General features: G+C 46.0%; 1 protein-coding gene across 1 annotated transcript in view; it reads right to left on the reverse strand.

The window, feature by feature from the left end:
• Positions 1-3,354: 3,354 nt before the first annotated feature.
• The window catches only part of tmem8b (transmembrane protein 8B), a 128,796-nt gene continuing 107,943 nt past the window's right edge, over positions 3,355-24,207 (reverse strand). Inside the window, exons 7-13 of the mRNA XM_087974760.1 lie at positions 23,786-23,882; positions 22,773-22,896; positions 17,852-17,994; positions 16,177-16,355; positions 13,685-13,831; positions 8,012-8,128; positions 3,355-4,031 (exon numbers count right to left, since the gene is read on the reverse strand). Coding sequence (XP_087830886.1) covers positions 3,681-4,031; positions 8,012-8,128; positions 13,685-13,831; positions 16,177-16,355; positions 17,852-17,994; positions 22,773-22,896; positions 23,786-23,882 — 1,158 coding nt within the window. The 3' untranslated portion in view covers positions 3,355-3,680. The remainder of the gene's footprint in view (positions 4,032-8,011; positions 8,129-13,684; positions 13,832-16,176; positions 16,356-17,851; positions 17,995-22,772; positions 22,897-23,785; positions 23,883-24,207) is intronic.

Here is a 24,207-nt window from a genome sequence, read left to right on the forward strand (position 1 = left end):
ATCCGCCCACACCAATCGACAATGGAAACTTGCTGCAAGTCACCTGTTTATGGTGAAGTGAAGCTGTTCCCAAGTCCAGAGCAGTGACATTTTCTGTGGGATTAGGAGCAAGCAGTGACTGGTGGGGTACTGTAGGGCTCAGTGCTTGGACCCCAGCTATTCACAATATACTGTATATTAACGACCTGATGACGAAACCAAATACAACATTTCCAAGTTCGCTGATGACAAGAAACTAGGCGGGAGTTGTGAGGAGGATGCAAGGAGGTTTCAAGGAGATTTGGAAAAGTTGAGTGAGTGGACAAACAGATGCAGTACAATGTGGTGAAATGTAATGTTGCACACTTCAGTGTCCAAAAGAGAAAGAAAGAGTATTATTTAAATAGTGATGTATTGGGAAGCGTGGATGTCCAAAGGTGAACTTGTGCACCAATCAATGAGAATAGATGCAGCAGTTCGAAAGGCAAATGTTATATGGTCTTCGTTGCAAGGTGGTTTGAGTTCAGAAGTAAGGATGTCTTCCTGCAGTTACACAGGGCCTTGGTGGGATCATGCCTGGAGTACTGTGTGTGGTTTTGGTCTGTCCACTTATGAAAGGTTCACTAGGCTGATGCCAGGGATGGCAGGAGTGTTGTAATGAGGATAGATTAGTTCGCCTGGATCTGTATTCACTACAGAAGGATGAGAGAGGGGGTCTGACTGGAACATAAGATTCTAACAAGACTGGGCAGGCGGGATGTTGGGAGAATGTTTTCTCTGGTTGAGGAGGTGCATATTTTGGACTGAGATATAGGAAAATAGTTGTGAAACTTGAAAGGGTTCAGAAAAGATTTACAAGGACGTTGCTAGGGTTGGAGGATTTGAGCTACAGGGAGAGGCTGAACAGGCTGGGGCTGTTTTCCCTGGAGCGTCGGAGGCTGAGGGGTGACCTTATAGAGGTTTACAAAGTCATGAGGGGTATGGATAGGGTAAATAGACAAAGTCTTTTCCCTGGGGTCAGGGAGTCCAGAACTAGCGGGCATAGGTTTATGGTGAGAGGGGAAAGATATAAAAGAGACCTATGGGGCAACTTTTCACGCAGAGTGTGGTATGTGTATAGAATGAGCTGCCAGAGGAAGTGGTGGAGGCTGGTACAATTGCAACATTTAAGAGGCATTTGGATGGGTATATGAATAGGAAGGGTTTGGAAGGATATGGGCCGGGTGCTGGCAGGTGAGACTAGATTAGGTTGGGATATCTGGTCAGCATGGACGGGTTGAACCGAAGGGTCTGTTTCCATGCTGTACACCTCTAAGACTCTATGAGGAAAGATTTCTGATTCAACAGGCAGTGTGCCTGTGGAATTCTCTAACATGGAGGGCTGTGGAGGCCAAGTCATTGAATATATTCAAACAAGAAAGAGATACATATCAAGGTTTCAAAAGCGTCAAGGAACATGGGGAAGAAGCAGGAATATTACATTGAGGTAAAGGAGCAGCTATGATCATGTTGAATGGTGGAGCAGGCTGGAAGGGCTGAATGGCCACAATGAAACTAGAAGCAGGTGTAGGCCATTCAGCCCCTCAGTCCTGCTCTCCAGTTCAATTAGATCATGGCAATGCTGTACCTCAGCACCATGCACCCTTCTTTGCCCCATATCCTGCGACACTATTATTGATAAAAATCTGTCAATCGCAGTCCAATTGAAAACTCCTGCCTAGGTATTTTGGGATGAGTGTTCCAGATTTCCAGTATCCTTTAGAGTGAAGAAGTGCTTCCTGGTTTCACTCTGAATGAACTGGCTTGAAGTTAAACTGGTGTTGCCTTGTTTGTCTTCCCCTGCTCAGCACAGGCAGATTGTCCCCAGTCTTCCCGATCAAATCCCTTTAATATTTTTAGTCAGACCACACCCTCAAGCTCCTAAAGCTCAGGGAAATAAAGCCAGGTTTATACAAATTGTTCGGATCACTTAAACCTTGCAGCCCCAGTACTTTGTCTGTTAATCTGATACACACACATATCACAGGTACAGGGAAAACCCAAGCTTTTAAAAACCCTTCTCTTTGAATATTGTTGAAAGGATAGAGACAGACAAAGACAGGCAAAGCTTTTCATCAGGACAAAACACAAGAATACCAAATTTCAAACAATCACAATAATTTATACTGCAGGAGTAAATGGTGCTGATTGGTTGCCAAGTTGACTTTCTGATTGGCTGAGAAAGCAGCAGGAAATTACAGGTTACCCTGTAGGTTGACTCCGAGGTAAATCCTCTTTGCTGCTGGGAGAGTAACCTCAGCATCTTCTATGTAACCTTGTAACTAAAACACCTCATCCCTGGAACTTCTCCGGCAAATGTCCTCTGTATCTACTCAACGATCCTCACATCCTTCCCGAAGGGTGGTGACCTGGAAACTGGACACAACACTCTCGGTGAAAAACTTCACTACCATCTACCTGATCGAACTTAAATTGTCAAGACTTCGATCAATTGATTCCCTCAGTCTTCTCTTTTCTACCTGGAAGTGCTCCAGCCTGTGCAACTATTCCTGATAGTTATGACCTCTCGATTCTGGGATCATTTGACTGTGAGATCTGATGGTAGATCACCCCAGACAGTTCGATTCTCTTGCTTCTGAGTTATGCAGCCAGCGAATCATAGAGATGTACAGCACGGAAACAGACTGTTCAGTCCAAATTGTCCATGCCAATCAAATATCCTAAACTAATCTAGTCATTTGCCAGCATTTAGCCCATAGTCCTTTAAACCCTTCCTCTTCATACAACTATCCAGATGCCTTTGAAATGTTCGCTGAAAATGTGTTGCTGGAAAAGCGCAGCAGGTCAGGCAGCATCCAAGGAGCAGGACAATCGACGTTTCGGAAGGGCTCATGCCCGTAACGTCGATTCTCCTGCTCCTTGGATGCTGCCTGACCTGCTGCACTTTTCCAGCAACACATTTTCAGCTCTGATCTCCAGCATCTGCAGCCCTCACTTTCTCCTGCCTTTGAAATGTTGTAATGATACCAGCCTCCACCACTTCCTCTGACAGCTCATTCCATACACACATCACCCTCTGCATAAAGACGTTGCCCCTTAGGTCCTTTTTATATCTGTCCCCTCTCACTCTCAACTCAAGCCCTCTAGTTCTGGAATCCCCTACCTTGAGGACAAGATCTTGGCTATTCACCCTATCCATGCCCCTCATGATTCTATAAACCTCTATAAGGTCACCTGACAGCCTCTGATGTTCCAGGGAAAACAGCCCCAGCCTATTCAGCCTCTCCCTACAGTTCAAGCCCTCCAACCCTGGCAACATCCTCGTAAACCTTTTAAAGGGAGTCTCACACATTTTTGAAACGAAAAATGTGAATTCAAAAATTTTTTTAATACAATTTTATTGAGACAAATACTGAGGGAGCCCTCCTCTCCCCATTCTTGCATTTCAAATAGTTCTGGAGGGGGTCGAGAGTGGGTAGGTGAGAAGGCATGTGGAGATTCCAATGACAGAATGGAAAGTTCTGGAGCTGCCCAGTCTCAGGTTTGGTTTATGTACAGAGCACCTGTTCATATTTCCCTCTCTCTCTGTTCTCTGTGACGTTCATCCCAGTTTTTCATCAAGGTTGGGGCATGGTGGGTGTACAAAGAGAGAGAGAGAGGGAATTCCTGTTGTTTTACTGCAAGTCCAACTCCCAGCAACATCAGCTGCTGCAAATGCTGTTCACAGATACTAGGCTTGGATCGACCAACCCCATCTCCTCGTGCTCATTGACACAGAGACGGTATCCGCAGCCCCTCTTCCTCGGCAGAGGGACCACCCCTTTGGCGTTGGCCGCTCCCTCGGGCCTGGTGGTGGGAGGCAGTAGGAAGCCCACACTGCCAGCGATCAGCATGTGCCAGATGCTATGGATGTAGAAGTAGTTCTCCTCAGTCTCCACGAAGGCGTACAGTGCCACGGCGAACGTGGCGATGACTGTGCCAGGGAAAAGGTAGAAGACCCAGCGCTTCCAGGTCGGAGGGTAACAGTGACGTCTGCGGATTGTACGTACAGTCTGTGAGAGAAAGGGAAGCAGAACGTCATGGAGGCAAGCTGTACTTTTACAGGATCTATCACTCAAGCTATTGTGTATTAGATTAAATTCCCTACAGTGTGGAAACAGGCTCTTCGGCCCAACAAATCCACACCGACCCTCCGAAGAATAACCCACCCAGACCCATTCCCTGACATTTACTCCTGACTAGGCAAAAACAATGACTGCAGATGCTGGAAACCAGATTCTGGATTAGTGGTGCTGGAAGAGCACAGCAGTTCAGGCAGCATCCGAGGAGCAGTAAAAGCGACGTTTCGGGCAAAAGCCCTGATAAACGTCGATTTTACTGCTCCTTGGATGCTGCCTGAACTGCTGTGCTCTTCCAGCACCACTAATCCAGAATTTACTCCTGACTAATGCACCTAACACTACGGGCAATTTAGCACGGCCAATTCACCTGACCTGCACATCTTTGGATTGTGGGAGGAAACCGGAGCACCCGGAGGAAACCCACGCAGACACTGGGAGAATGTGCAAACTCCACACAGACGGTCACCTGAGGTCAGAAGCGAACCCGAGTTCCTGGCGCTGTGAGGCAGCAGTGCCAACCACTGGGCTACCGTGCCGCTGGTGAATCTTTTAAGGTGAATCTTTATCACGTATGGTGTGGCATAATTAGGTACAACCAAGTCTTGCTGAAAAGAGAGACAGTCCCTGAAACTTTTCACCTTGCCATCCATCAGGACCAATGCAAGAATGCCAATTTTCAAACAATCACAACAATTTATACTGCAGGAGCATAGTGCACTGTTGCGTTGGAAAATCAATTCTGATTGGCTGAGGCATTACCATGGAATAAGTAACAGGCTCTCCAAGCTCCCAGGTCATTCAACAGAACAAAAGACTCCTTTTGGAAGCATTTTTGCTCCTAAAGTCACAGAGTCCTATACACGGAGACAGACTCTTTGGCCCACACTTGGTCCATGTCGAACAAAATGTCCATCTACACTAACTCCATTTCCCTGCACTTGGTCCATATCCACGTAATCCTTTCCTATCCATATATTTGTCCAAATGCCTTTTAAATGTTGTTAATGTACCCACCTCAACAACTTCCGCTGGCATCTCATTCCATACGCATACCACCCTCTGCGTAAAAACATTGCCCCTCAGATTCCCTTTTATTCTTTCCCCTCTAACCTTAAACCTCGATGCCCTCTAGTCCTCAATTCCCCAACCCTGGGAAAATGACTGAGTGCATTCACCCTGTCCATGCCTCTCATGATGTCTCAAGATCCTCCCTCAGTCTCCTATGCTCTAAAGAAAAAAGGTCCTAGTTTGTCTAACCTCTCGCTGTAACTCAAATCACTGAATCCAGGCAACATCCTTGTAAATTTCTTCTGCACTCTTTCCAGTTTAATAACGTCCTTCCTATAGCAAGATGACCAAAACTGAACACAGTACTCCATGTGTGGCCTCCTGAGGTAGGAATTGTTGTAACTATTGAAATTTGATATTCTTGCATTTGTCCTGATAGTACTTTTTGAATTCCTTCCAGGCATTACTGGATAGACCAGCATTGAGGTTGAAACTTTATTGCTGGAACAGCACAGCAGGTCAGGCAGCATCCAGGGAACAGGAGATTCGACGTTTCGGGCACAGGCCCTTCTTCATTCCTGAAGAAGGGCCTGTGCCCGAAACGTCGAATCTCCTGCTCCCTGGATGCTGCCTGACCTGCTGTGCTGTTCCAGCAATAAAGTTTCAACTTTGATCTCCAGCATCTGCAGACCTCACTTTCTCCTGGATAGACCAGCATCTATTGTCTCGCCCTAGTTGCTCAGAGAGCAGTTAAGAGTCAAGTACATTGATGTGGATCTGGAGTTACGTATAGGCCAGACCAAGTAAGGATAGTAGAGTTATTTCCCTAAATGACATTAGTGAACCAGATGGATTGGTACAACAGTTGACAATGGCCACCATTGGACTAATTTTTTAGTGAATTCAAATTTCCCCAACTGTTGTGGAAGGATAATGACAGTATCCTCCCACTATTTCATCGCCAGCACCAAGACAATACGACATTTCAGCCACACCTCCGACTTTGCAGTGACACTCAGGTTCCGTATCACCAAATGATTGTGTGTGATAAATGATTTTAAGACACAGTGTGTCAGCTAAGGTGTTATGTTGAGTGCCGCACTTTCGAAAGGGTTGCCATGGCTATGCAGATGGTGCGGAGAAGATTTCCTGTCATGGTGCCAGCTCCTCAGTTATGTGGAGAGACTGAGCAAACGGCAACTATTCCCCTTTCAACAGGAAGGATTCATGGGAGCTTTCATCGAGGTTTCAAAGGCATGAAGCGTTTTGATAAGAGTGGACGGGGAGGAGACTTTTCCCACTGGGAGGAATCAGGAGATTGGCCAGAGAGTCAGAGGGAAGATGGGAAGAATTTCCTTTATGACTCCAATTCTGAATCAGACATTGTAAAACTCTTCATGTCAATGATATGCTTTTAAGCGTAGTCTCCAGTGTAGATAAACACGACAGCTAATTTGTACACAGGCAGCTCCCACAAACTGTAATGTGATGATGATCAGAATATTTTGTAACTGAATGATGTTGTTTCTTTGATATCTATTGAATACCCCTCTTCATCTTTGCATAGCAGGTGGGGCATCAGTTTAATATCTTATACAAGAGAAGGTACCCCCGAGAATGAGGTTCTGGCTCAGTACAGGCAATAGGGGAGGCAGCCCAGCTCCAGTCTCTGCAATAAGGCTAATTCAGACACTTGGAGACAAGAACACAAGCCTCTGGATGAACAAGATAGAGTCATTGAGATGTACAGCATGGAAACAGACCCTTCGGCCCAACTCATCCATGCCGATCAGAAACCCTAAATTTAACTTGTCCCATTTGCCAGACCTTGGCCCCTATCCCTCTACACCCTTCCTATTCATATATCCATCCAGATGCCTTTTAAATGTTATAATAGTACCAGCCTCCACCACTTCCTCGGCAGCTCATTCCATACACGCAACACTCCCTGTGTGAAAAAGTTGCCCCTTACGTCCCTGTTATATTTTTCCCCTCTCATCTTAAAACAATGCCCTCTAGTTTTGGACTCCCCTAGCCTGAAAAAAAAGACCTTGTTTATTTATCCTGTCCATGCCCCTAATGGTTTTATAAACTTCTATCAGGTCACCCCTCAGTCCCCGATGCTCCAGGATAAACAGCCCCAGCCTATTCAGCCTCTCCTGAGAGCTCAAACCCTCTAACACCGGGTTGGCTGTAGACACAATCTGGCTGATGAACTAGACCAGAGCCACTCAAAATATTTCTGATGTTTCCCACAGGCACAAAATGAAACAAAATCCTGTCAATTGCGGAGATCTGAAATTACAGCATAAATTGCTGGAGATACTCAGCAGGACTGACAGTACCTGCGGAGAAAGAGAAAGAGGTATAATTTTGAGTCTAGTATAACACACTTGAAGCATTAATTCTGTTTCTCTCTCCATTGATGCTGCCAGACCTGCTGAGTTTCTCAAGCAATTTCTGTTTGCATTTCAGACTTGTATTTCACTGACTGAGATTTGGCAGAGGTTTACAAAATCATGAGTGAGCTGGTAGATCAGGAGATGCTGTTCCAGCTCATCAAAGGAAAAGGAATGAGGGGATGTAAATTGAAAATGATGTGCAAACAAAGCAAGGGTAATGTGATTACAAACTTTTTCACTCAGTGAGTAGTTAGGGGCTGGAACACGCTGCCTGGAAATGTGGCAGGTTCAAACGAGGAGAGCATTGGATGGTTATTGGGAAAGAATGGTCTACAAGGGTATGGAGAAAAGGCAGGAGATTGACACGAGGCGATAGAAGCAGTGCAGGGCACAATGGGTCAAATGGTCTCTTTCTGCACCAGAACAACTCCGTTCTTCCTCAGAATGATTACATACAGCCAATGCAGCAGATACAAAAAGGGTGAATATCCATCTCCCTACCCAAGCGATGGCCATAATGCCGAGAGCAAAGAGGCTTGGTCCCAGAAGATTCCACAGTCCATGCCGATCCAACTGCAAAGCCATCGACAGCAACATGGCTCCCAGCAAGTACAAGATCTGTCAAAGTGCAAAGGGCAAGGGTCATCATGATGATGTGTGATATAATAAACCATCAATGACAGATATTTTAATTATCTATGCTGTCTTCGCTTTAACTTAATATTCAACTGCTCTCAGTGAGAACGAGGTTTACTCTTGTTTTGTTGGTCAGAAAATGTCACCAATCTGCCTGAAGAATTGTTCAAGGATATCAAGGGCTACAGAATGAAGTGTTCTGTGCAATGTGATCGGGGAATCAGAGGGTGACACAATACAGGAGGAGGCTGCTTGGCCCATCACGTCCGTTCTAGCTCTCTACAAGGACACCTCAGCTTTTTTTTATATATCTACTGGCTGGGTCTGCAATTATTACCCATCCCTCATTGCTCTTGAGAAGGTGATGGTAAATTTCTTTCTGGAACCACTGCAGTCCATGTGCTGTAGGTGGACGCACACCGCCCTGAGGGAGGGAATTCTAGGATTGTGACCCAGCGAGAGCAACGGAGGGGTGATATATTCCCAAATCAGGATACTGAGTCACTTGGAGGGGAACTTGCTGGAAGATGGTGTTCCCATGTATCTGCTGCCCTTATCTTTCTAGATGGAAGTGATCGTGGGTTTGGAAGGTGCTGTTTGAGGATATTTGGCAAATTTCTGCAGTGTGTCTTGGAGATGGTATGCACTGTTGCTACTGAGTGTCAGTGGTGGAGGGAGTGGTGCTTGTGGATGTGGTAACAATCAAGCAGTCTGCATTATTCTGGGTGGTGTTGAGCTTTTCGGGTGTTGTTGGAGGGACATCGATCCTGGCAAGTGGGGAGTATTCCATCACACTCCTGACTCGTGTCTTGTAGATGATGGAGAGGCTTTGGGGAATTACTCACTGCAGTATTCCTTGCCTCCAACCTGCTGTTATGTGTTTATGTGGCGAGTCCAGTTCTGTTTCTGGTTAATGGTAACCCCCAGGACGCTGATAGTGATAGTCCCCTGCCCATCCCATGCAACCTTGCAAGTTCTCCTCTTTTCAAACAATCATCCAATTCACTCCCAGTTGAATCTGCCTCCAAAACACCTTGTAGCATATAGATTCCGATCAGCCATGATCTAGTTAAATCAGGCTCATGGGGATGAAAGACCTAATCCTAATCCCTTGTTCTTCCCAGAAGGCAATTTCTGTCAACCAGTGAAACAAGGATTTCTTTGAATCAGGGATATCCCACAACCAAAAGCTATATTTATCCTGTTCCGACCTGCTGTACTCACACAGGTCAAGTCCAGTACCATCAACTAACAGCTTGGATTTAATCCACTCTGTTCCAGATAACGTCACAGTGAATGGTACAGACTGCAGGGCATCTCGGTTGGGGCACACAGTGGGTGGTGTGCCGATGCCCAGGTCACAAGGCCTGGTCTCTGGCCAATGGCGGTCTCTGCGATTAGGTGAGAAGAAAAGTAACAGCTTGCATTTATGTAGCACCTTCCATGACCACAGTCAACGAGGGGCAATGTGGGAAAATGTGGCAATCGGAACACAGCAAGATCCCATAATTAGCGTTTTAAATTTATTTTCTCATCAGATGTGAGAGGGCCAGGTGTTAAGACCAGCATTTGTTGCCCACCCCTATCTGCCCTTGAACTGAGTGGCTTGTGAGGCCATTTCAGAGGGCAGGTCAGAGACAACTGTATTGCTGTGTGTCTAGAGTCACAAGTAGGCCAGAAGCATTGAAGACAACAGGAGGAATAGGCCATTCAGCCCTTCAAGCCTGGGCTCTACCATTCAATTTGATCATGGCCAATCTTCCAACTCAGTTCCCTTTCCCAAATTCTCCCCATACCCTTTGATCCCTTCATCCCTGGGAAATATAGCTAGCTCCTTCTTAACAACAGATGATGGAAGGATGGCAGATTTCTTTCTCTGAAGGATATTAGTGAACCAGAAGGAATTTTAAGACAACCAATAATAATTTCATGGCCAGCATCACAAACAATAGCTTTCTCAGAACAAATTGTTGTGGATCCAACTGGGGAATCAGGTTATTTTGGATCTAGTAATGTTTAATGAGATAGGTTTGATAAACAATGTCAGAGTAAAATATCCCCTTGGAAATAGTGACCATAACATGGTAGAATTTAGCATTTAGTTTAAGAAGGAGGAACTTGAGTTGGAAACAACTGAGCTAAACTTAAATCAGGGTTACTACAAAGGAATAGAATCCCTACAGTGTGGAATCAGACCATTTGGTCCATCAAGTCCCTCCAAAGAGTATCCCACCCAGACCCACCCCGTACAACCCCTGCATTCCCTATGGCCAATGGATCTAACTTGCACATCGTTGGACCGTGGGAGAAAACTAGAAACCCACACAGACAGAGAGAATGTGCAAACTCCGCACAGTCACCCAATGCTGGAATCGAATCCAGGTCCCTGGCATTGTGAGGCAGCAGTGCTAACCACTGTGCCACCCTGTGAGGGTACAGCTGGCTGGAGTGGACTGGGAAAGGAGTGTAGCAGCAAAGGTAGTTGAGGAACAATGGCAGACTTTTAAGAAAATAGTTCATGGCTCACAGCAAAAATAGATCTCAGTGAGGAAGGAGGATTCAACATCAGAAAACACAAAATTCCTGATGAAGGGCTCTTGCCCAAAATGTCGACTCTCCTGCTCCTCGGATGCTGCCTGACTGGCTGTGCTTTTCCAGCACCACACTCTCGACTCAGAAAACACCAGGCCTTGTCTCTGGCCTACGGTGGTCTCTGCAAATAGATGCGAATGAAAACAACACTAAGGGGAGAAACCCAACCACGGTTAACCCAAAAGGTTAAGGACAGCATCATATTGAAAGAAAATATATCCAATGTGGCAAAGGTTAGTGGTCAGCCAAGAGGATTGAGAAACTTTTAAAAACCAATAAAAGACGACCATTTTAAAAAAGAGTCAGGAGAAAAGCTTTGAGGGTAAACTGGCAAGTAATATCAAGATGGACAGTAAGAGCTTCCTGAAATACATGAAAAGGAAGAGGGAGGTCAAAGTGGGCAATGGCTCCTGAGAGAATGAGGTGGGGGAAATCAGAATGGGGTACCAAGAAATGAGACAGGAGTTAAAGAAATACTTTGCATCTGTCTTCATAGCAGAAACCACCAATAGCATTCCAATATTATTAAATATTCAAATAGCAAAAGAGGGAGAGGAACTGAATCCAAGAATTATCACAAAAGGAAAAGTACCTTGGAAACTAATGGGGTTAAAGGCCGGCAAGTCTCCCAGACCTGATCCTTGGCAAAAAGATGTAGGTTAGAGTGTGGATACACTGGCAGTACTCTTTCACAGGACGATAAAATATAGGAGGAGAATTAGGCCCATCAGCCCATCGAGTCTGCTCCCCCATTTGGTCATAGCTGATGTGTTTCTCAAGTCCATTCTCCTGCTTTCTCCCAGCAACCCTTGGTCCCCTTACTAATCAAGAACCTCTCCATCTCTGTCTCAAATACACTCAATGACATGGCCTCCACAATCCTCTGCGACAATGAATTCCACAGATTCCCCACCCTCTGGCTGAAGAAATTCCTCCTCATCTCGGTTCTAAAGGGTTACCCCTTCACTCTGAGACTGTACCTTCAAGTCTTAATCTCTCTTACTAGTGGAAACATCTTCTCCACATCCATCCTGTTCAGGCCTCTCGGTATTCTATAATTATCAATCCGATTCCCCCTGATCCTTCTAAACTCCATTGAGTACAGAGCCAGAGTTCTCAACCAGCTCTGTGCAGCACCTTGTCACCTTGTTCTGGAAATCCCATTAGGTCATGTTCACTGGCTCTCCTTTGTCTAACTTGCTCATTACCTCCTCAAAGTATTCTAACAGATTTGTCAGACGTGACCTCCCCTTGACGAAGCCATGCTGACTCTGCCCTATTTTATCATGCACTTCAGAATCTCGTCCATAATAATGGACTCTGAAACCTTGCTAACCACTGAGGTCAGGCTAACAGGCCTTTAGTTTCCTGTCTTCTGCCTCTCTCTCTTCTTAAATAGGGGACTTATATTCGGCATTTTCCAGTCCTCTGGGCCCCTCACATACTCCAGGGATTCCTAAAAGATCACCACCAATACCTCTATAATCTCTTTAACACCTCACCTTGGGATGTTTAGGTTAGGTGGATAAACAGTATTACGAGGATAGGGTAGGGGGATGAGTCTGGATGGGATGCTGTTCGGAGGGTAAATGATTAAAATGTCATACAGTTGATGCGATGCACTGAACAAACTTAGATTGCTGTTAAATCTTTAATCCCTCTACACTGTCCCCATCAAACACTCCCAGGTCAGGGACAGCACAGGATTAGATACAGAGTAAATCTCCCTTTACACTGTCCACGACCAAACACTCCCAAGACAGGGACAGCATGGGGTAAGATACAGAGCAAAGCTGGCTCTACACTGTCCCCATCAAGCCGTCCTGATATGAATCTGTGCTGCTTTAATAGGTTTTCAGATCATTCTTTCCCCGATTGTGTCCGTATCAGGTATTTGCTGATAGTTTCACGGACACTGTTACTGTTTTTAACTTTTTATCCTAATTTTTAATTTAATTAGTTGTAATTTAAATTCCTGTGATGAATTTTGAACTTATATCCAGAGATCCCTCATTCCGATCTGTGAATTACTGGTGCATTTACATAACTAAGCAGCCGCCATATCCAGTTATCCTGATACTGTGCTAACTGGGTCAGTTTTACCTTCACTCTGGGAATATCCTAACTGCGGTCACATGGAAGATATGGAGCCAGGAGGCTGGGGAACCTTGCGATTGGAATCTGGAATCTAGAAAGAGAAGACTCGCTGACGAAACCATTGCTCCATCAAATCTATTGAACAGTAGGAGCTGGATGATGGGCCAACTCCTGGATGGCCAATGTACGAGAAATGACAGGCCGACAGTATTCATGGTCATCCAGGGATACTTCCAAAGTTTCCAAGGAATTAAATTGCTGTCAATATCCTGACTTGGAAATATATCACTGTTCCTTCACTGTCGCTCAGTCAAAATCCTGGAATTCCTTCTCTAAGGGTATTGTGGGTCTACCTACAACACATGGACTGCAGCAGTTCAAGAAGGCAGCTCACCCCAACTTCTCAAGGGGCAATTAGCAATGGGCAACAAGTGCTGGCCCAGCCAGCGATGTCCACATCCCATCAAAATGAAATTGATGCTAGACTCCTTTGAAACGAAATAAGTAAATGTGAACATGGTGTGTGGGCAATGATTGAGAGAGAGGGGTGACATGTAGCCAGTTGCCCAGGATTCTCCCCCACTGAGGGATTTCCTCACCTCATCTCTGGATCTGTCTCATTGACAGAGACTGATCACGTGGATAAACGAGAATAAACCTCAGCTTTGTAACAACGTACAAAGAAAATCTCGAAAGCGAACATCTGGGAAAGCCGTCAGTGACGTGTGCTTGCTCGTGAGAGGGAGATAGTGAGAGGGAGAACAGCAGCAGGGATGGGGGTGAACAGTTGGATGGTCCCGGATTGCTGTGAGACAGGGCCCCACTTGGCCTGTCAAGGTGGAGACTAACCTGCTTGATGATTGGTTGCAGCCTCGCCATGGCAATAACCGTGACCCAGACAGACATCAGTGATCCCAGGAAGTCACAGAACTGCAGCACATCATACTCCATGATACAGAAGACCACGATCCCAGGCTGGTCACACGCGTGGTAAAACTGCAGGGGGCAGGAGGGTGGGAACAACAGCTAGTGTCACCTCACAGACAACAGGAAACCCTCTGAAAGTTACAGGGAGTCACTCCCAAACAGAGGAGGAGCGTCAGGCACAGGGGCTGGAATGTGGTCATCTCTATGAGGAATTAGGGGATCTGTTTCAAAATAAGGAGATGGGGATGAACAGGAATCCCTGACAGGATCCTTTGTCTTTGTAATTCTCTCCCTCAGCAAGCTGTGGACGCTGGGTCAAGGAATAGGTTTGAGGCTGATGTAGACAGAGCTTTGATCGACAAAACAGTTTAATGTTTTGGGGGAAGGCAGGAAAGCTTATCAAGGGGCTGAATGTTATTTAAATGGTCAAAGATTGGAGAATGATACAGAACAGAAAGATTGGGAGTCCGCATCCATGAAACATAAAGAAACATAAAGTCTACTGGAAATAGGGAAAGCAAATGGAATGTTGACCTTTATTTCAAAGGGAATAGAGTAGAAGGGGAGTAGAAGTTTTGCTCGAACTGTACGCAATACTAGTTAGGTAGACCAAGATACTAGTCTGACTGGAGCTGGTACACTGTGAATATACCTAAGAAAAGATATATTGGCATTGGAGACAGTCCAGCGAGTGCCCACTCGGTAATACCAGATCGATGTATTCTTGATCTTTACTGAATTCAAAGTATTACAAGGAAAGAACAGAAAATTGGAAGTGAGGAATGTCAGATCAGTCATGATCCTATTGAATGATGGAACAGGCTCAAGGGACTGAATGGCCTTCTCCTATTCCTATCTCTTATGGTCACATGGTATCAACAGACTGTCTGAAAAGGAAAGGTTGGGCCTGTATTTGTTGGACTATATAAGAATGTGGGGAGACCTTAGACTTACAAGGATGTTGCCAGGGTTGGAGGATCTGAGCTACAGGGAGAGGTTGAACAGGCTGGGGCTGTTTTCCCTGGAGCGTCAGAGACTGAGGGGAGACCTTATAGAGGTCTACAAAATTATGAGGGGCATGGATAGGATAAATAAACAAAGTCTTTTCTCTGGGGTTGGGGAGTCCAGAACGAGAGGGCAAAGGTTTAAGGTGAGAGGGGAAAGATATAAAAGAGACCTAAGGGGCATTTATTTCACACAGAGGGTGGTACGTGTATGGAATGAGCTACCAGAGGATGTGGTGGAGGCTGGTACAATTGTAACATTTAAGAGGCATTTGGATGGGTATATGAATAGGGAGGGTTTGGAGAGATATGAGCCGGGTGCTGGCAGGTGAGACTAGATTGGGTTGGGTTATCTGGTCAGCATGGACGGGTTGGACCGAAGGGTCTGTTTCCATGCTGTACATCTCTATGACCCTATGACTCTATGGAGCATACAAGATCCATTGGGAGATATGGGGAGATTGTTTCCCCTTGTGGGAGAGTGTAGTTCCAAAGGGAATAATCCCAGAATCAGGCATTGCACATTTCAGACAGAGATGTGGAGGAATTTCTTCTCTCAGAAGGGGGTGAATCTATCACGGAGGGCTGTCAAGGCTGGGCCATTAAGTGGATTCAACACTGAGAGAGACAGAAGGGAATCAAGAGTTATGGGAGAAAATGGGAAAGGCAGACAGATATCCCTTCATATACACTGATAGTCAGAAAGTGCTGGAGAATGCTATACACCAGAGGCAGAGATGCATGTGAGACATTTGATAGGAAATAGGTTTGGGAGGTTTTCTATCATGGTAGCATGATACCGCAAGTACAGATCTTGATCACTGAGGAGTCCAGACAAAGACTCCTTCACCCTGCTGCCAGACCAGGAGGTATTTAATTGGCCAATGAGGGCTTCTGGCTAGCAGGGTGGGAGGGGAGGTGTCAGGGAGTGTTAAATTAGGATTGGAAGGGAGGGAGTGGGGGTGAGGCATCAAGAGTTCAGGGGATCAGTGGTTGTGGAGTAATGGAGAGTCAGAGGTTTGAAGTCTAGAAGTGAGAGATTGAGGGTCAGAGCATTGATGGAAGGTGTTGAGGTTCCGCAGACCAGAGGGTGCCTGAAGAATGGCGAATAGAAGGTTGCAAGGTATTCAGGGTCGGAGGTGAGAGGTCACTTGTGCTGCCTCCTAGTGGAGATAAGGATTGGGAGCTGTACGTGGCCTTGCTCCCCACCCCCCCCCATCACCCCTGCCTCAGTGATCTAGAGGCACCGAGGTCGAATGGTCACCTTCCCAACCAGGAGCTCAGGCCCAACTGTGCTCTCTCAGCAAAGGCCAAAGGTCAAACAACCACTGTCATGTTCAAAGTGACCCTGTGCACAGTCCCCAGCGAAGCCAACCCCTTCCCAGAGATTCAGCAAATAATGGCACTGACCGTTGAGAAAAACATGGTGAAAATGTAGACAGAGGCCTCCAGGAGATACTCGCTGCGAATCGCTATGGCGACAGGCGGGACGAACATCAGGTTGCTGAGGCACAGCAGGAGGGTGGAGAGGAGCTGGAAGCTGTATGAATAAGCCTCCAGGTTATCAGTACAACCCCAGCCATTCCAACCTGTAACGGGACAAACCAGTCAGAGTGACAGAGACCACTCAGCCTCTCCAGTTAATGCTGGCCCTTTCCAGACAGTACCCAATCAGTCACCCTCCCTGCTCTGAACCCACAGCTCTGCAAATTTATGTTCATTTCATATTAAGTTGACACAGTTTATCTTTGAAAACGTGAGGATTGGTTCTCCTCCCAGCCCCATGTGAGAGACTGGGTTTTCGATCACCGCTCCTCTCTGTGTAAAAGAATTTCCACTTGTCTCTGCTCTGCAATCTTTGTCAATGATCAGAATCAAGATGGCCAGCTGCTTGTGGTCTGGGTGTTACCGAACCCCAGGACAGGGCCTTTCCCCCAGCCCCTTACACCCCAGCTCTGGGACTGGATCAGTGCCCTCTCAGTGACAATGTCATTCAGATTGGTGTTGCTAGCCATGACTGATCAGCAGTGAGCAGTATATAACCTCCAGGGTCTCTGCCTCCCAGTAAAACCCCATTGCCAGCCTGCCCAGGACTTCAGGGTCTTATCTCCTTCCTGATCATTACTGGATATTGGCATCACTGGCATCACGAATACGTATTGCCCATCCATAATTGCCCAGAGGGTATTTAAGTATCAACCACATTACTTTGGGTCTGGAGTCACGTGTAGGCCAGACTGGGTGTCAGATTTCCTTGCCTGAAGGACTTTGGTGAACCAGATGTGATTGACAGTCACCATTCGGTCAGATCTTTATTAAATTCAAATGTCACCATCTGCTATTGTGGGAATCGAACTCATGTCCCCAGAACATTCACCTGGATTACTAGTCCAGGGACATTACCACTGTGTTGGACAAGGTTCAATGAGAGACAGCATGGGGCTCTCACTAGCTCTCCTGCTAGCAGGCTAAACCATCTCAACCCTCTGTTATTGACCTGTGACAGACCCTCACATGGTTCATGCCCAATCTTACTGCTGTTAAAACCGAATACATCTCAAACTTTCCCCAGTTCTGATGAAGGGTGTTAACCCTGTTTTTCTCTCTCCATACTTGCTGCTGGAGTGTTTCATTCTGTAATGTTATTGGAGGTTTCCTGCTGTACAGTGGTTTGTACTGTGACCCTCCTTCCTGGTTGAAGGTCTCTCACACGCACACATACACACAGACAACACAATCTCACACACACAGTCTCCCTCACACATACACACTCACACACTCTTTCACTCACACACATGCACACACACGTACTCAGACTCACACCGGCACATAAATAGAGACACATACAGACACACACAGACACACAATCTCACTCTCTCACACAAACACACACACATACTCTCTCACACAAACATACTCAGACACACACACGCTCTCTCTCTCACACGCACATACACAAAAATAGAGGCACACACACAAATAGACGCACACACGCACTCACACACACACAAACAGACACACGCACACACACAAACATGCACACACATGCACACAAACCCCCGTACTGGAACTGGCTACAGCTTACCTGCTTTACATTCACAGGCAGCGTACAGGTAATTGTTGGTGCGTAGCAGTTTGCACTGTCCATACGTGCCACACTCATTTATACACGGAGTCAGATATGTTCTCAGATACACCTCTGCTGTCACATTGGTGCACTCTTCATACCTGCCAAAACCACAGATCATTCCAGTTACAAAGATTCTCAGTTTGGCTGCTTTGGGGCACGACCTGCTCAGTATCCACAGCTCTGTTACAAGCCCACACTGGATGGGCTGAAGAGCCTTCTTGTGTGCTCTAATATTCTATGATTCTGCAAGGACCTCAATAAGGGAGATCTGAAGGTGGTGGACACTGACCCTGATGACTGGGGGACAGTCAGTGACGGCTGGGCCTTCTGGAAGGGGACTGGGTGGAAGGTAATTGGAAGTGGTGAGTGAAATCAAAAAGCTCAGCTGCTAAGAAGAGGGGCCCAGAGAAAACTGAGGCCAGATCATCCTACACCTTCTCAGCCCAGGGTCTGCCTCTGCAGCAACTGAAGCAGGGACTGCCCCCTCAGACTGTAGCTCCTGGGCCACACCAGATGACGGTTAACGCAGTGATGTTCAAATCCCATGAGCGAATAAATTAAACCGAACATCACAGAAACAGATTATCGGACCATCCGCACCTTGATGCTTGTGGGAGCTTACTGTGCCCAAACTTGGCTAACAGAGGTTACATTTCTGTGGGTGTAATGCTGTCTGAGACACCCTGTGCTCTCAGCTCACTGCTCTCAGCGAATGAGTGAGTGATTACTGCTAAAAGTGCCTCACAGTTTACTGAGCAATCTCACTCTGCGACAGAGTAATTCTGGTTAAGCCTTTCAGTGAGACAGTGAGCTCACATTCTCCCTGCGTCCCTTTTATTTTGTTCCTTGTAAATCGGAGCCTGATCCAGATTAAACTGCTTGGGTTTAGCCAGGATCTCTCCGATAAACAGGTTTCCAATTACTTTCAAATCAAATTGTATTTAATAAAAACCCCAGACGTCAATCTCTGTTTATTCAGTCTTATGTGCTGTCATTAGCGAGATTTGGATGAATACAAATCAAATTCTCATATCTGGGAGACAAATAGTCTCTCTCGGTGATAAACCAGCCCAAGACAATGAGGAGAGAAAAAAAAACAGGAAGAGCTGAAAATAGCCAGCTGGTCTGAGAGCAATAGAGTCATTTTGATTCAAAACATTAATTCTTTTCATTCATTCACCAAAGTGGGCATCGCTAGCTAGGTCAGTATTTATTATCCATCCCTAATTGCCCAGAGAGTAATTAAGAGTCAGCCACATTGTTGTAGATTTGGAGTCACACGTAGGTCACACCAGGTAAGGATAGCAGATTTCCTTCCTGAAGGGCATTACTGAACCAGATGGGTTTTACCAATAAATACAGGGACTTTCCACAGATGTATTTGAGGGGGTCGAGACATGTCTGTAATGGAGATAGGAATAGAGCATTCCAATGTTAGATTCAATGGAAAAGATGGGACAGGAACTTAGAATCATAGAATCCCTACACTGTGGAAGCAGTCAGTTCAGCCCATAAAGTCCACACTGAGCCTCCGAAGACCATTCTACTCAGACATACCCAACTACCCTATCCCTGCAACCTTGCATTTCCCATGGCAAGTCTGCACATCCCTGTACACTACAGACAATTTAGCATCCACCTGACCTGCACGTCTTTGGACTGTGGGAGGAAACTGGAGTACCCGGAGGAAAGCCCCACAGACACAGGGAAAATGTGCAAATTCCACACAGACAGACTCCCAAGGCTGGAAGTGAACCTGGGTCACTGGTGCTGTGAGGCAGCAGTGCTAACCACTGAGCCACCATGCCGCCCCTAAACTTGAGTAGAGCATAGACATCAGCATTTGGGCTGGTTGGGCCAAATGGCCTGTTTCCATGCTGTATGTCTGATAATCCTATGGATTCCAAAAGTGAGTGGGCTGGTGTGGGGTGAGAAAGGCTTAAAACCTTAACTCGTGATGCTAACATACTCAGTGAATGGCAAGAGTGTGAAATTCACTGACACAGCGAGTAATCAAGGAGAGTACAGAAAATACGAAAATATAAAAGCTGGTTAAACACAGGAGGGAGAAAGAAGCAGGAGGAGAATAATAGGGTAGTTATGGTAGGGGATTTTAACTTTCCAAACATCGACTGGGACTGCCATAGTGTTAAAGGTTTAGATGGAGAGGAATTTCTTAAGTGTGTACAAGACAATTTTCTGATTCAGTATGTGGATGTACCTATAAGAGAAGGTGCAAAACTTGACCTACTCTTGGGAAATAAGGCAGGGCAGATGACTGAGGTGTCAGTTGGGGAGCACTTTGGGGCCAGCGACAATAATTCTATTCGTTTTAAAATAGTGATGGAAAAGAATAGACCTGATCTAAAAGTTGAAGTTCTACATTGGAGAAAGGCCAATTTTGATAGTATTAGGCAAGAACTTTTGAAAGCTGATTGGAGGCAGATGTTCGCAGGTAAAGGGACGGCTGGAAAATGGGAAGCCTTCAGAAATTAGATAAGAATCCAGAGAGACCATATTCCTGTCAGTGAGAAAGGGAAGGCTGGTAGGTATAGGGAATCCTGGATGACTAAAGAAATTGAGGGTTTGGTTAAGAAAAAGAAGGAAGCATACGTCAGGTATAGACGGGATAGATCGAGTGAATCCTTAGAAGAGTATAAAGGAAGTAGGAGTATACTTAAGAGGGAAATCAGGAGGGCAAAAAGGGGACATGAGATAGCTTTGGCAAATAGAATTAAGGAGAATCCAAAGGGCTTTTACAAATATATTCAGGACAAAAGGGTACCTAGGGAGAGAATAGGGCCCCTCAAAGATCAGCAAGGCGGCCTTTGTGTGGACACACAGAAAATGGGGGAGATACTAAATGAATATTTTGCATCAGTATTTACTGTGGTAAAGGATATGGAAGATATAGACTGTAGGGAAATAGATGGTGACATCTTGCAAAATGTCCAGATTACAGAGGAGGAAGTGCTGGATGTCTTGAAACGGTTAAAGGTGGATAAATCCCCAGGACCTGATCAGGTGTACCCGAGAACTCTGTGGGAAGCTAGAGAAGTGATTGCTGGGCCTCTTGCTGAGATATTTATATCATTGATAGTCACAGGTGAGGTGCCGGAAGACTGGAGGTTGGCAAATGTGGTGCCACTGTTTAAGAAGGGCGGTAAAGACAAGCCAGGGAACTATAGACCAGTGAGACTGACCTCGGTGGTGGGCAAGTTGTTGGAGGGAATCCTGAGGGACAGGATGTACATGTATTTGGAAAGGCAAGGACTGATTAGGGATAGTCAACATGCCTTTGTGCGTGGGAAATCATGTCTCACAAACTTGATTGAGTTTTTGAAGAAGTAACAAAGAAGATTGATGAGGGCAGAGCAGTAGATGTGATCTATATGGACTTCAGTAAGGCATTCGACAAAGTTCCCCATGGGAGACTGATTTAGCAAAGTTAGATCTCATGGAATACAGGGAGAACTAGCCATTTGGATACAGAACTGGCTCAAAGGTAGAAGACAGAGGGTGGTGGTGGAGGTTTGGTTTTCAGACTGGAGGCCTTTGACCAGTGGAGTGCCACAAGGATCAGTGCTGGGCCCTCTACTTTTTGTCATTTACATAAATGATTTGGATGCGAGCATAAGGGGTACAGTTAGTAAGTTTGCAGATGACACCAAAATTGGAGGTGTTGTGGTCAGTGAAGAGGGTTACTTCAGATTACAACAGGATCTGGACCAGATGGGCCAATGGACTGAGAAGTGGCAGATGGAGTTTAATTCAGATAAATGCGAGGTGCTGCATTTTGGGAAAGCAAATCTTAGCAGGACTTATACACTTAATGGTAAGGTCCTGGGGAGTGTTGCTGAACAAAGAGACCTTGGAGTTGCGGTTCATTGCTCCTTGAAAGTGGAGTCGCAGGTAGATAGGATAGTGAAGAAGGCGTTTGGTATGCTTTCCTTTATTGGTCAGAGTATTGAGTACAGGAGTTGGGAGGTCATGTTGCGGCTGTACAGGACATTGGTTAGGCCACTGTTGGAATATTGTGTGCAATTCTGGTCTCCTTCCTATCGGAAAGATGTTGTGAAACTTGAAAGGGTTCAGAAAAGATTTACAAGGGTGTTGCCAGGGTTGGAGGATCTGAGCTACAGGGAGAGGCTGAACAGGCTGTGTCTGTTTTCCCTGGAGCATCAGAGGCTGAGGGGTGACCTTATAGGGATTTACAAAATTATGAGGGGCATGGATAGGATAAATAAACAAAGTCTTTTCCCTGGGGTCAGGGAGTCCAGAACTAGAGGGCATAGGTTTAGGGTGAGAGGGGAAAGATATAAAAGAGACCTGAGGGGCAACCTTTTCACGCAGAGGGTGGTACATGTATGGAATGAGCTGCCAGAGGATGTGGTGGAGGCTGGTACAATTGCAACATTTAAGAGGCATTTGGATGGGTATATGAATAGGAAGGGTTTGGATGGATATGGGCCGGGTGCTGGCAGGTGGGACTAGATTGGGTTGGGATATCTGGTCGGCATGGACGGGTTGGACTGAAGGGTGTGTTTCTATGCTGTACATCTCTATGACTCTATGACTCTACGAGATGTTAATATGGTGAGAATGAAGAGGAGTCTCATGTGGAACTCAAAGACCAGTATTGTTCGGTTCGACTGAATGAGGAAATGTGGAATGAGGAAATGAGTGAAATAATCCAGAGAGGCCGAATGGCCTACTCCTGCTCCCTATGATCACTTGCATGTTTCTGTGCTGTAAAATTTAATGTGATTGAGAGAAATCATACCTTGAGTCCTCATGGCCTTGCCCCATGTCATCTCGAAATCGAATTATTTACCTGCACTAGTGAACAATGTCCCATTTAAATGCAGAAGCTTACCCATAGTCAGTCGAGCAGAGGGAACGTAGACTGATGTACCAATTTCCTGTCTGAGGGTAAGGGATACGCAGCCGCGTTACATTTGAGGTAGAGTTGACCAACAAGAGAAACCCCGCGGACGTTTCTGGAACAGAAGATAAGACAGGAATGTTTCAGTTCTGAGTGAGTTGAATAATCCTTCCTTCTCTGTCAGTGGATGCTCAGTATTTGTATCTCCTTGCCCACACTCCAAGAAGTTCCCTCAGGGAAAGGTGGGAGAGGCAGGCAGCTCTTGGGCTAGTGACCCAGGCAGCTGAAGACAATTGCCATTGAGTCATAGGGTATTACAGCGCTGATTGAGATCCTTTGGCCCATTGTGTCCATGCTGGCCATCAAACATCCAATTATTCAAATCCCATTTTCCAGCACTTGACCCACACATGGACCAGCACATGCAATGGTGTGTCAAATGTCTCACAGAACCTCTACAGTGTGGAAGCAGGCCATCCAGCCCTTCGAGTCAACACCAATCCTCTGGGGAGCATCCCATCCAGACCCACCACCTCTGCCCTGACACTGTAACTCTGCATTTCCCATGGCCAATCCACTAAACCTGCACATCTTTGGATTGTGGGAGGAAACTGGAGCACTCAGAGGAAACCCACTCAGGCATGAGGAGAACGAGCAAACTCCACACAGTCTCCTGGGGTGTCAGGAGCTGTGAGGCAGCAGTGCTAACCACTGAGCCACAGTGCCACCCTTGCTTGTTAAATAACTTGAGGATTCCTGCCTCTGCCACTCTTTCAGTCAACCTGTTCCAGATTCCCACCACCCTCAAGCCTCTCAAATCCCCTTACCTTCAAATAGAAGTGTAGAAACTAGGAGCAGGGGGAGGCCATTCAGCCCATTGAACCTGCTCTGTCATTCAGTAGGATCATGGCTGACCCTTTACATCAATGCCATATTCTCAATAGCTCCCCATATCTCTTTAAAATCTATAAACATTTACCTCACGCAGTTTTGTCCCTGTTTACCTGATTCACAGCGGATTGAGGTGTTTTCTGATGATATTAAAGGCATCCCGTGATTCAAGCAGCCAATCACTGTCACGTTCTCTCCTTTCACTGAGGACTATATTGAAAGGAAAGAGTGAGGGAAAAGGTTAGAAAGTTCATTACTAAAATAAAGATACTTCATTCCCCACTCCAATTTTGACGATGTGCTTGTGCTTGACTGGGTCAAACCATCTTTCAAAAGTCACTGGAGTCAGGGAAAGTCCCGGATGATTGGAAGATCGCAGTTGTAACCCCCTTGTTCAAGAAAGGATCAAGACAAAAGATGGAAAATTATAGGCCAATTAGCCTAACCTCGGTTGTTGGTAAAATTCTAGAATCCATCATTAAGGATGAGGTTTCTAAATTCTTGGAAGAGCAGGGTCGGATTAGAACAAGTCAAC

Source organism: Chiloscyllium plagiosum, unplaced genomic scaffold, assembly GCF_037043375.1.
Source record: "Chiloscyllium plagiosum isolate Xiang-an unplaced genomic scaffold, Cpla_swu_hap1 HiC_scaffold_2, whole genome shotgun sequence".
Classification (NCBI taxonomy): domain Eukaryota; kingdom Metazoa; phylum Chordata; class Chondrichthyes; order Orectolobiformes; family Hemiscylliidae; genus Chiloscyllium; species Chiloscyllium plagiosum.